The 14,155-nt window shown below is 37.9% G+C and overlaps 1 protein-coding gene across 1 annotated transcript in view; it reads right to left on the bottom strand.

Annotated features, from left to right (window-relative positions):
- Positions 1–761: 761 nt before the first annotated feature.
- The window catches only part of LOC114043852 (ATP-binding cassette sub-family A member 3-like), a 146,166-nt gene continuing 132,772 nt past the window's right edge, over positions 762–14,155 (bottom strand). Inside the window, 4 exon segments of the mRNA XM_027863075.1 lie at positions 762–887; positions 1,510–1,583; positions 3,780–3,970; positions 4,433–4,603. Of these exon segments, the coding sequence (XP_027718876.1) occupies positions 762–887; positions 1,510–1,583; positions 3,780–3,970; positions 4,433–4,603 (562 nt within the window).

Raw genomic sequence — 14,155 nt, 5'->3', positions numbered from 1 at the left:
GATGAGGAGTCAGGAGTGTGTTCAAAGCCCTGTCCCAATAGGAAAGTCATTATAGATGGAGGGAGCAGGAGAACTACAGGACCTCTTTTCTGTGGTATGGGGATGGAGATGTAGCAACTCATTTCTGAACTCCAGAATCTATTATATTTGCATATTTAAAAATCACTAATCCTCTGATTTCATAAATCAATTTCTTCTTTGGGTTATCCCCTTTCTTTCTCTGTTATTTTGAGGTTTTATTTCAACTCAGGGAAAATTCTAAGGGGTGAGATGTTCTAGTCATCAGGGCAGATGCTACAGAGCACTGAAGTGTCACAAGTACTAGCGCAATCTACACACACACACACACACACACACACACACATACACACTCACACATACATACAGACTTATGGATACAAAGAAGCCTAGAGAGGAAGTAAAAGGATTTCCGCTCAGCAGCTCTTCAGTGGCTGCATATGCTGGAGTTGCTCCATGAAGCCACTGGGACTCATGGAGACCTGCCTAGAAGGGTAAGGAGCCTTGAAGACCTTCTGTTCAGGTTGAAAGTTTGTCTTTTCTCCTCTTAAGCTGGTTCTCATGGGAGAATTGTGAGATTGTGGGCCCTCACCTTCAGGGTGTCAGCCCTCAGAGAGAAAGGTCAAATTTCTCCTTCAGGTTACTTAATTTATTAACATTATATATTAGCATATACAGAGTAAATGCCTATTTCTGTACCAACCATGAATAAAAATTAGATTATAGGATGGTGGCCACTCTTATCACTCCTCTTCTATAAGATGCCATAAACTGGCAAAACTCATGAAGACTTCCTCCACGGAGATCTGACTGATGGAGTAGTCATCCAGTTCGTACTGATCTTTGTTTTTCTCCAAGATACCAAACACCTTTGGGGCAACAGATAGTAACTGTTATAAAGTTTTCTGCAGGCAAGGTGGGGAAAACTCAGAGTTTTTGGTTCCTAAGGATGTCGGGCAACAAAAGTTAAGGGACTGGAAAGGAAGGGGCCTTGGAAAGGGAAAGACCTTTTTTATGTCTTTGCTGAATACAAAGCATGAAAATAATAGCCTCAGAACCCTTTGATGTGGAAGGAAGCAGAGATGAAAACTCTCCCAGAGATTCTATACCTTGGCCTGCTGTAAACTCCAGGCTAGTAAAGTCCTTCAGGTCATACATCTACTAAGAATGGTGTTCACAAGTCTGTGCTTGGTATACAAGGAATTTAAATCAGTTTGAGGGAATTAGGGCTAAAAAACACTGGCCAGTGTTGCCATGGTAAGTTTTGGAGAAGTACAGAGAGAAATAATATGTGAGAGGATAAGAAGTGGAAGAATTTTCATCCAGGGAAGGTTGAGGGTTCCCCGTGGAGCAGACTGTCATGTTTTCAGATATCTGGGTGGCACACTAGATCATGTGTTCTCTGTGAGGGCAGAACCTTTCTTCTTGAACCCTTCCTCAGAGGCAGAGTCAGGATGGTTGGCACCTGTGAGATCTGGTCTCCTTACTCACCTTTGCCCAGCTGAGGTCCCTGCGAGGCAGGTAGTAGTGAACCATTCCTTGGTGCTCATCCTCTAGGACACTGCCTGACAGAGAGGAAGAAATGTCGCCTGTGAGGGATGGGGCATGGAGAAGGCCATTCCTTGGCACATTTATTTCTCGATCTAGTCTAATAGCTAAAGTCAGTTCAATTATTCATGACACTTGAGGAAAACATAAGAGTGGGTAATACAAAAGATCAGAAATTAAAAAAAAGAACATGAATACCTTATTTATTCAGCAATGTTGAGGGTGAGTCATTTAATTTAACTTAATTTTCCACTTGCCGAAGTTTAACCTTTTAAAAGATAAAACTTAGAACATTTAAGCTATTTATTGATGAAAATTTTTCTAAAGCACACTATAACTTTCTCTATCTTATTAAACAGACTATGTTCAACATAATTAATATTCTTCATTATTCAGGGTCAATTTGGAGAGCCAGGTACTGTGATGCATTAAAGATGTAGCTATAAATGAAGATGGAGAGGTGCTAGAGATAAGGATGCATGGGCATCCAGTCCAGCAGCAGCCTTAGAACTTGCTTTCTTGAAGAAGTCTCTAATATTTATATTTATTTTTTGGTCATTTGGCTCCTTTTCTCACAAAAGGTAGTGTGAAGCATAGACAAATGTATCATCTCCTGGCTTCTCTTTCTGCAAAATTAATTAGTTATTTGAGGCTCAGGTAGTCTTCTCTCTTCCTTCTTATTCTCTAGAAGGAAAATTGTCTTTACTGTGAATTGTACTTTGATTTGCTAGAAAGTACCATTCTAACCACTGGCTATCCTTTCTGCATCAGTAAAACAGTGGACTTTATACATCTCTGCTATCACTTGGATTTTTGATGGTGTGTGAAGCTAGGTATACTTCATTTTGAGAATTCATGGGAGGCTGTCTTAAATGGGGCTTACTCCAAAGCCAACATATTCTCCATTCCCAAAAAAAGATGTTACTTTCACAGATAGGATATAGGTTGCAATTTTCTCTAAGTTCTCCTTAAAGTCCAAGTATGAACAGAATTCTAGGCACAGGGAATACTAAAAACATGTCTTTAATTGTTGTAAAACAATTAAAAGTCCTATATAGGGGACCTGATTATGATGGATCAACGTGATGTGAAATCTATTCTGTAATAATATTTAATGAATTCTGAACAACATCCTGAACCATAGGTAAATCAGTGAAATAATACAGGGGGCAGGAAAATGACAAAACATATTTCCAGAAACTAAAGCTGCTTCCTCAGGATGAACTCTATGAATGCCTAGGAATAAAAGAGCTTTTCAATTTGATTAAATTAAATTCAATCCAATCTATTCTAATGCAACCCAGTAGGGCATTTGCTCAGACAATGCAGAGCTATTCTAGTTCTCTTTTTGTAGCTGACTCTTTTTCCAATTAAACTTCTCATAGTTTTCAGGAGGGTGTTCACTCTGTCTCTTTTCTTCTTTTTTTCCTTCTTATGTCTCTTGATTCCTTGTCCTGCCGCTTCTCTTTCTTCTCAGCTTTTGTGCCAGATGGCTTGTCTTTCATTACCTGTATCAACCAACGAAGACTTTCTTCCTTCTGCTTGGCAAACTGAGCAACCATATTGGATGTTAATTTCTTCTCAGCTGTTTTTGTCTTACTCATTGCTCAGGGGCTGGTCCTCTGCTGACTAAGATGCTTTAAAAAGTAACAGCTCTACTAGCATCCCTTTGTCTGGTTAGCAGTCAGAGATGGGCGCAGAAATCAGAAAGAATGTTAGGTTTTAAATTTATAGTTTTCCATGGTTGAGGTTGCCAGAAGGCTGACTTCAAGAGAAATGAGGAATCACAGTGTGTCTTTTTGCTTTGGAAGACATTGTGTGATTGCTTTTCTGAGAAAAGATTTATGTTCCCAGTGATGCTTGGCTTTTGCTTCTTGTTTTCCTTGATAGCATGCTTCCTGGTTAGCCAGAAAAGGCAGAAAGGGTGTATTTGGTGGCAGATGAAAGTCAACCTGGGATTTAAAACTAATCAAAGCTAAACAGCACTTGGATAAGTAAGAAATAATTAAGAATATAAAAAAAACATCAAAATAATTTAGAGTCTCTAGTTATATTCATAGGGATGGGAAAATGCTCAAAGGGGACCCTTTGCTGAAGGGGGTCCAGTTAGAGCCTCTCACACTCTTTTCTTTTTCAGGAACATCCCAGGTCAACATGACCAGTTAGGGGGTTAGACAGAAGATTTTTGCTTCTTGAGGCTCAAACTACTTTACCTGGGAATGTCTCTTTGATGAACTTCTTGAATGTCTCCATGTGGTCCTTTGGGATGTTATGTTTGATCTTGGCCTGCAGAGTATATCCACTCCCATACCTGCTTTTGAGGTGCTGTGGGCTGCCCATGCATTTGAACTGCCCATTCACCATGATGGACAGCCTGGTACATAAAGCCTCACACTCTTCTACGCTGGAGAGACAAGAGCCAGGAGGAAGAAGCTCTGAGACACCCCTTGTAGAACAGGGGCTGTGGCCAGACAGAGCCAGGCCTCTATGTTCTATTTCTTCAGATGGCAGGCCTGGCACTTGGCCTGGATTGGTAAACGTTAACACTGGAAGAGCCAAAAGCACTTGACAAATAAAGGAACAAATACCTAAATATAAGATGCTTCTTCTCTGTTCTCCTTCTCTCTCTAGCACCACCTCCCCCCACCCCCCATGCTACTCCAGAGCACAGAACTTCATAGAAGAGGTATGCTCAATATCAGAAGAACCTGACATTTCCCCCCCTCCACCCCAAGAGTTTCCATGTCTAACAACTCAGCTTCCCTCAGAAGTACAAATAAAGACAATGACCCATGTTCACAGCCTTTGTTCCTCACTACAGTTTTTGCCCAGCCCTCCAAAGAACTGAACAAAGCATGGACCCTACCTATGAGAGGTGATGACTATGGTTTTTCCAGATTCATGACTCCGTGTCACTGTATCCCAGAGCAGGCGTCGGGCTACGGGGTCCATGCCTGTGGATGGTTCATCCAGGAAGACAACTGAGGGATCTCCGATCAGGGCAATACCAGTGCTCAGCTTACGCTTGTTGCCACCACTATATGGAAAGGCAGATAGAGAAAGATGGAGATAGCTATTCTCTATCTAGGAGCATCAATTTCTAGGTTCCATGGTAGAACAAAGGAGAGGTATATAAGGCAAATCCCTAAGGATCACATTAGGATGGTGAACCATGAACTCATAGCTCCCTACACAGTAAATCTATATTAACTGCAATAAAATTAAAGGTCATTGAACATTGAAAAGTCAAAGCAAGTATAACCTAATGGAGATGAACTGGGGAATGGAAGTGAGAAAGTAACACAGTAGATAGAATGCTTGACATGGAAGTTAAGAAACCTGATTTTGAATCCTGCCTCAGACATTTACTAACTCTGTGACTGTAGGCAAATCATTAATCTCTTTTAATCTCAGTTTCCTCATACGAAAAATTAAGGGGTTGTACTCAATGGCCTCTAAGGTCACTATCAGCTTTAAATATATGATTCTATGATAGATTAAAGTTGTTGGAGAAGAGTAAATATGACTATGAATAAAGGACATTCAAAAGATATAATGTATCTAAACCTTCAGAAAGCCCTTGACAATGTTCTATATCAAAGACTTTTAAAAAATTCAGCAACTACAAAATAAAAAAGGCTATTTTGTGACAACTGGGGAACAGGTTAGCAATGATAGGGATAAATGGACAAATGTCTTAATGGAGTGGTATAAACAGTAGGATTCCTTAAAGATTGTTGCTGGAATTTGTTTTGTATTTTAATAAATAATTTGTAACACAAGCCATGTGGTCCAATGCTTAAATTTGTAGATGATTCTGTTTCTGTGGAATAAATAAAGAAGATCTCATAAGGATTTCTGAGTTTGCAGAAAAGTGAAAACTACTCTGAGATTGTGAGATAACAACAGGGAGCTTGTCAGATACCCTAGAATGTTTTGGTGGGGTTTTTTTGAGGCCATTTGGGTTGACTTGCCCAGGGTCACACAATTAGTAAGTGTCTGAGGCCAGATTTGAACTCAAGTCCTCTCGACTTCAGGGCTGGTGCTCTATCCTCTGTACCACCTAGCTGCTCCCAGAGTGTCTTTTGATGTTGGATAATATGTATTTTGTGTGAAGGGTCATCATCCCTGTTGGTGAAACTTGAAAATCCTAGACTAATATGCTTTTTTGGCCATAATCATAAAGATTATTAGAGACAAAAGAGAGAACTTTATGCTATCCTTTTTTAAGGATAGGGGAGACATGGATTTGTTTGTATGAAGCATGGAAGAAGCCAGTATGTAGGAAGACTTTGAAGATTAGCAAGAAAATGGGGATAATAATGGGAGGTAATCTGCTGGAGATATTAGAGGATGAGACAATTGAAGAAGGCCTTGGCAAGAAGGGGCACCTATTCATCAGAGAGAAGAATGGAGGAAAAGATAGTGGGGGATGGTATAGGAGAGTTATGAGATGGGGAAAAGAGGGAGTTCTTGGCGAATAGCTTCAATTATTCTTGTAAAGTATGAAACAAGGAACTCAGCTGAGAGAATGAAAGAAGGGGTGATATGGGATCTTGCTACAGTGAGGCTATAGTCGAGATTAGATAACACAATATTGTTGTGGGAATCCAGTCATCAGTTCTTCCAGCTACACTGAACAGCAGCTAGGGAGGAGCAAAGTAAGTAGGCAGTGGAAGTAATCTAGGGTTGGGGTTTTGTGAGATATGATCATCAATAGGATAAGGGAGTAAAGGATTCAACAGTAGAGGATAGCATAAAGTTGATTTGGTTCACCAAGTGGTTGATGTTGGAGCTAAGGAAGGGGCAATGGCCTCAGAAAGTACTAAGGGAGCAAGGGATAGTTTACCTGTCAGATTTATGGAATGGAAGAATTTATGAAAAAACAAGAGACAGAGAACATTATGAAATGCAAAATGGATAATTTTGATTACATTAAATTGAAAAGTTTTTGCATGAACAAAGCCAATGCAACTAAGATTAGAAGGGAAGCAGAAAGCTGTGAAATAATTTTTACAACCAGTGTCTCTGATAAAAGCCTCATTTCTAAAATATATAGAGAACTGAGTCAAATTTATAAGAATACAAGTCATTTCCAAATTGATAAATGGTCAAAGGATATGAACAGGCAGTTTTCAGATGAAGAAATTAAAGCCATCTATAGTCATATGAAAAAATGCTCTAGATCAGTATGGATTAGAGAAATACAAATCAAAACAACTCTTGAGGTATCCCATCATACCTAGCAGACTGGCCAACATGACAAAACAGGAAAATTATAAATGTTGGAGAAGATGTGGGACTAATGCATTGTTGGTGGAGTTGTGAAATGATCCAACCATTCTGGAGAACAATTTGGAACTATGCACAAAGGGCTATAAAACTATGTATACCTTTGACCAAGCAATACTACTTCTAGGTCTGTATCCCAAAGAGATCACAAAAATAGGAAAAGGACCCACATGTACAAAAATATTTATAACAGCTCTTTTTGTGGTGGCCAAGAATTGGAAGTGGAGGGGATGCCCATCTATTAGGGAATGGCTGGACAAGTTGTGGTATGCAAATGTGATGGAATGATATTGTTCCGTAAGAAATGATGAGCAGACAGACTTCAGAAAAAGTTGGAAAGATATACATGAACTGATGCTGAGTGAAGTGAGCAGAACCAGGAGAACATTGTACACAGTAACTGCAACGTTGTGCGATGACTAACTTTGATAGACTTAGCTCTTTTCAGCAACGCAAGGATCTAAGACAACTCCAAAAGACTCATGATGGAAAATGCTATCGACATCCAGAGAAAGTACTATGGAGTCTGAATGAAGATCAAAGCATACTATTTGCTCTCTCTCTCTCTCTTTTTGTTGTTTCTTCTTACTTGTGGTTTCTCCCATTGGTTCTAATTCTTCCTTACAACATGACTAATGTGAAAATATGTTTAACATGAATGTATATGTATAGCCTATATCAGATTGAACACTGTTTTTGGGGGGGAGGAGAGGGAAGGGAAGGGAAGAAAATGTAGAAAACTAAAAATAAATAAATAAATAAATAAGAGTTCAAAGAAAAAAGAAAGAGGACTTAAATGTACAAAAATATTTCTAACAGTTTTTTTGTGGTGGCAAAGAAATGGAAATTGAGGGGATGCTTATCAGTTGGAAAATGACTGAACAAGTTATGGTATATGATTGTGATGGAATATCATTGTGTTATAAGAAATGAGCAGGGTTGTTTCAGAAAAACCTGGGAAGATCTATATGAATTGAAACAAAATGAAGTGAGCAGAATCAGCAGATCACTGCTCACAATGTATATAGCATTGTATATGTTGTACAGCAATATCGTAACAATGATCAACTATGAAAACTCTGATAAGTACAATAATTCAAAACAATTCCAGAGTACCCACGATGAAAAACTTATCGACCTCTAGAGAAAGAACTGATGAACTTTGAATGCAAACTGAAGTAATTTTTTAAATTTTATTTTTCTTGCTTTTTTGTTTTGTTTTTACAACATGGCTAATATAGAAATATATTTTGCATGACTTCACATGTATAATCTATATCATATTGCTTGCCTTCTTAGTGGGTGGGGAAAGGGCTGAAGGGAGGGAGAGAATTTGGAACTCAAAATAAAAAAAATGTTAAAAAATATATAATAATTTTTAAAAAAAGAAAGTGCTGAGGGTAGAGAGATTGGAGGTTATGGTGAGGATGAAGGATAGGGTTGGGGACAGCAAATGATGGAATGATAGAAGGGAGAAAAGGCCTTTGCTTTTGTGTTTTGGCTAACAAGATTGCTTCAAAGATAGATGATCAAAGGTGTAGGGCCTATGGATTGAACTGATAATACAAGATTGTCCCAAATAATTTAGAGATTAGGTAAATGACCTAAAGCTATGGTTGTTCCTGTTGAAGTATGAGTAGCAAGAAAAATTCCCCAGTTACTTCGAGTTGATGCAGTTGTTCAGGCACATAAAGAAAAAGATAAGGACAAAGAGGTTAGTTAGTTGGAGGCAATAAAGGTTGGCCCCAAGTGACTCTAGGACATCTCAAGTATGTGCCATGGAGATTAAAGGACAGATCAATTCAGATCAACTAGAATTCACTGTAGAAGCTTGGACCAAGGCTAATGGAAGATGGACCAGTGTACAGAGCTAACTCCTAGAGGGACAAAAGGGAAACATTTGAGATCTGAGGTTGAAGTGGTCCTTCATGAGAATGTAGCCAAAGTGGATAACTTAATGATTTACTACAACGATGGACAAGATAGGCACATGCATGCTGATATACTTGAGAGAAGAATATCGTAGTGCTTTTTACAGAAGCTTAAGAATGACAAGAATAACATCTGGAAATTGAAACGAGGGCTATGTCAGGCTGCTTAAAAACTAAATCTATGTACAACTAAACTTCCTGGATCCTATCTTAAGCTCATGGGACTTAGGTACAACAAAATCAGCTTGATAAGTATAAAATGAGGTTGGGAGGTGGTTAAACAGAAGTTGTTCTAGAAAAGATATAGAGGTTTTAGTGGCCTGCTAGCTCAATATCAGTCTGTAGTATTGTATGGCAGCCAAAAAACCCTAACTTGATCTTGGACTGCATTAAGAGGCTTATAATGTTCTTCTGGAGACCTCTTTTCAAAACAACATAGAACCATTCACAGCTATTCCTTGAGTCTGGCCATTTAGCTAGTTCTAAATTCATCTAACAATATCTAGTTTATGTCTCTCTATTTTTCCCACAAGAATGGTATAAAAAGCACTTTATTAAAATGCTTTGCTGAAAGCTGGGTAAATGATGTCTATGGTGTTTTTATCTACCAGTTCAGTCACAATGTCAAAAAAGGAAATGAAACTAGTCTGGTATGACTTGCTCTTGATAAAGCCATGTGGCTCTTTGTAATCCTTATTCCTTTTCTAGATGTTTACCAATCATCACTTTAATGATCAGATTTATAATTTTCCCAGAAATTAAAGTCAAGCTGGTCTAAAGTTTGCATTTTTCTCTTCCTTTTTTGTTGTTAAGAAAGTTTTTTTAAAGTGTATTTTATATCTCAAAAGATCATAACAACATTGCCTTTCTGAACTTTTTTTGTTTCTTCCATGTATTTTTAAAAAGTGTTTTTTTTTCTTTATTTCTTTTGGAGAGGCAATTGGGGTTAAGTGACTTGCCCAGGGTCACACAGCTAGTGAGTATCCTGTATCTAAGGCCGAATTTGAACTCAGGTCCTCCTGACTCCAGGGCTGGTGCTCTATCCACTGCACCATCTAGCTGCCCCTAAAAAATGTTTTGTTGATGTTTTGTTATATCTCTTTTCACTAGAAGTCCTCCCTTGAAACAAATATAGTCAAGCAAAACAAATCAACACCTTGGCCAAGTCTGAAAATGGGTTTTCCATTTTGCACAACTAGTTGCATTATACCCTTCTGCGAAAAAATATGCGTGTGTGTGTGTGTGTGTGTGTGTGTGCACAAGTGTACTTTATTGCTAGTCTTCTTGTCATCATCGGTCACTGCATTTATCAACAAAACAACAAACCAAATTCTGATTTATAATATTTGCTGATTTCTGAGGTACAAATGCTCACACTGTAAATTTAATAATCAGTTCTCATCAGCCAGTTCAAGTTGGCTCCAGCATACCCCTGGCTCCTTGTCCTCCAGGAGCTTACATTTTAATAGGGAAGGCAATAAACAAAAGCAAAACCAAAAAGGTGAGAGAAAGAAAGTGCCAATCTGGGGTGGAGAAAGATGTCTAAGGAGTCAGAAGCGGAACAGAAGAGGGATGAAGGAAAGAACATAACCAGCTTGTGCACTTTCCTTAAAATGGAGGTTCTATGAGGAATTGACCAATTGGAGGAAGGGGCCGCAGCAGCAGAATGATTTTCCAGGGTAAGGAGGCCACAGGGGAAGAGTGAAGTTCCAGGATGAAAAAGCTGTTTCTAGTAAGTACTTGGGATATAGAAATTTTCTCCTAAGGATTGATTTATTTTAATTTTTATTGAGCTATGGTTAGTAAAGGATGTGTTTAATGTTTGTCCTTTTCTGTATTTGATTATGATTTTATTTTTATGCCTTATTATAGTAGTTCTTAACTTGGGGTCTACGAATTTGTTTTAAAACATCTTAATAATTATATTTAAATGTAATTGATTTCCTTTGTAATCCTATATATTTTATACATTTACAAACATTCTGAGGAAAGGTCCATGGTCTTAATTAGACTGCCAAAGAAGTCTATGACACAATAAAGGTTAAGATCACCTGGTTTGGCCCATAGTCAATTGTCATAAGGCTATGGAAAGCTGCTTAGGATTTCCATTTAGTAATCACCAGAGATACACCATATATAACTCTTCTAAAATTTTGTTCAGGCCACAAACTACAATGGTATTAGCAGCAGCTGTGACTTTGTCAGCAATAGAAATCACAGATATTTTCAAATCACAATTACAGCTGCTACAGATATCTTAAAATATGATTTACACTCATCACTACTTCAAAAGCACTGTAAGATAGATCCCCTTTCAAACTCTTCTAGATTGCGTGTGAGTATAGTCCTCTTGTCTATACACTGTCATGTGATATCACTGGCCAACCATCAGAAAGCTCTGTGCCTGGTAGTTGTTCAGCTACCAAAGGTGAACTTAGGTGTTCTCAAATTGGTCATCTAGACATCTACACTGCTTTCTAGTATTCCTATCTAAATTTCCTATTTATGGTTGATAAATATGTAGAAGAAATTGAGTTATTTTCATTGTTTGTTAAAGTTTTGTAAAACAAGGCTGTTCAAATGAGAATTATAAACTCAATGCAATGTGACTTGGTCTTTAAAAAAAACACATTTTTTAAAAAAAAATATAGATAGGTATGTGGGCTACAAGTTTAGGCCAGACAAATTCAAACATACCTGATGGTTGAGATAACAGTTGAAGAACTGAAGAAACCGAATTGCAAGATTTATCTCATTCATACGGTTAAAAATATTTGCTAGGTGAAAGCCAGCCAATGAGTAGAATCCTTTCTTTCAAAGCGCTCCAAAAGTGAATTTTCATTTCTTGAAATGACATTACAGATGCTACTGAAAAATTATAAGCTTTTTTAACCAAGTTACCAATATGAAAAAGGAGAGTAATAACTGACAGACTTGAAAATTTTTAAATACTGGAATGTCAATTTCTTTTTTTTCTTTCCTTTTTTTTTAGGCAACCGGGGTTAAGTGACTTGCCCAAGGTCATACAGCTAGTAAGTGTTAAGTGTGTGGTTTGAGGCTAGATTTGAACTCAGGTCCTCCTGACTTCAGGGCTGGTTCTCTATCCACTGCACCACCTAGCTGCCCCTATGTCAATTTCTTTAAAAAGAGAAATTTGTGAATATCTGGAAATACTTCAGAACTCTTTCAAAAGTTACTTTTATTTTGATGGCATTAAAATTGAACCATAGATGCAAAATTCTTTTCTTCCTGATATAAACTGTAACGAAGATGTTGATCTACTAGTCAAAGATGAATTCATTGATCTCAGGACAAAAATGTACTACAATTAGAGTATAACTCAAAATGTCTTGGAAAAATATGGTTTTTCTTGGGAGAAGCCTGTCTTCACCTTGTAAAATGATCTACAGATGCTTTAATTCCATCTGTAACAATATATCTTTGTGACTTATGATGCAGTTGTAACCATCAAAATTAAAAAATCATTACATAGGGGCAGCTAGGTGGTACAGTGGATAAAGCACCGGCCCTGGAGTCAGGAGGACCTGAGTTCAAATCTGGCCTCAGACACTTGACACTTAACTAGTTGTGTGCCCCTGGGCAAGTCACTTAACCCCACTGCCTAGCCAAAAAAATCATTAGATGTCCAAAACAACATACATGTTGCCTTGTCAACGACTACCTCACAGTTTAATGTTGTTATTTGAGCTAAGCAACAATAGTCTTCACAAGTATGTCTTTAAAAGATAAAATTTAACTTTAAATTGCCTTTGTTTTTAAATATATTATTTATTATTTGGTGCATTAATAATGAAGCAAATAATACTATATCAATTCTAGAAATATTTTGATAACTATGTTCAAATACAACTAATTTCCTTTATAATCCCATATGTTTTATTCTATGCATTTAAAAATTCATTCTGAGAAGGGGTCCACTCCTTACCAAACTGCCAAAAGGGTTCAAGACACACACAAAAAGTTAAGAACTTATGCTTTAGGCATTTATTCTGATTTTACTTTACATAAAAACCATGACTGAACTGAAAGAATGCTTTATATTGGAAAATTCTTTTTTTTTTCTTTTTTGTAGGCAATGGGTTAAGTGACTTGCCCAAGGTCACACAACTAGTAAGTATCAAGTGTCTGAGGCCAAATTTGAACTCAGGTCCTCCTGACTCCAGGGTTGGTGCTCTATCCACTGTGCCACCTAGCTGCCCCAGAATGCTTTATATTGCATATTTACACATTTATTCTGTTCTGAGATAAAGAAAAATTGTAGGACTAGCTGAAATACACAGAAGTTAACTAGGGCAGGGGGCTATACCTCAGTCTAGAATACTTATGTAATCTAAGTTGGGAGCTCTGAGCTGTTAGGATTTTATTAGTAACTTTTGATTATTTTTTTTTGCATAAAATAACAGAGAAAGAAATCTTTGTGAATGAGAGAGGGTCATTTGGCTCCTAGACTCAAGTCCTCTTCTCCCTACTCTTTCAGCTGAGAACCATTTTATGGAAAAATTTATATTTTATGGAAAAAATTGAGGCCATTTGCTGTGAACTCCCTCTTCTTCTCCTATTACTCAGTTTCCTTCTTCCACTTTCTCCTTCACCCCTGTCTCACATGATGAAGTAGCCTTTCTCCTTACCAAAGTCAACTCTTCTACTTGTTCAAATGATCCCACTCTATCCTGGCTCCTCCAGCAGACTGCTCCCTCTGTCACCCTGACTCTTTCACTTATTTTCAATCCCTGCCTCTCTACCAGTTCATTTTCTACTGTCTATAAACATGCCCACGTCTCCCCTATCCTCACTTAACTTTTCCATCCCCCCTATTAGCCTATATCTCTTTTGCCCTATGTGGTCAAACTCCTCAAAAAGGCACTGTACAATAAGTGCCTCCACTTTCTCTCCTCTTACTTTCTTCTGAACTCTTTAAAATCCAGCTTCTGAACTTATTGTTCCACAGAAACTGATCTCTCCAAAGTTACTTTTTTCAATCTTTACTCTCCTTGAACCCTCTGCAGCTTTGACACTGTTGATCACTTTCTCCTACTTGATACTATCTTCTGTCTAGGTTTTCAGGACATCCCTCTCTCCTGCTTTTCTACTTAATCTGACTGCTACTTCTCTCCTGCTGGATCCTCCACTATCATGCTCTGTAACCACAGGGATCCCTCAGGGTTCTGTCCTGGAACCTTCTTTTCTTCTCCCTCTATACTACTTCACTTGGTGATCTCATAGACTCCCATGGATTTAATTATCTCTATGTTGATGATTCTCAAATTTACCTTTCCTGCCCAATCTCTCGGCTGACTTCCAATTTCCAATCTCCAATTGCCTTTCAGATAGCTCAAAATGGATTT

This window comes from Vombatus ursinus, unplaced genomic scaffold (genome assembly GCF_900497805.2).
Source record: "Vombatus ursinus unplaced genomic scaffold, bare-nosed wombat genome assembly UNPS02014770.1, whole genome shotgun sequence".
NCBI classification, from domain to species: Eukaryota; Metazoa; Chordata; class Mammalia; order Diprotodontia; family Vombatidae; genus Vombatus; species Vombatus ursinus.
Note: the sequence above shows the minus strand (reverse complement) of the source record. Positions and strands in the feature narration are given on the sequence as shown.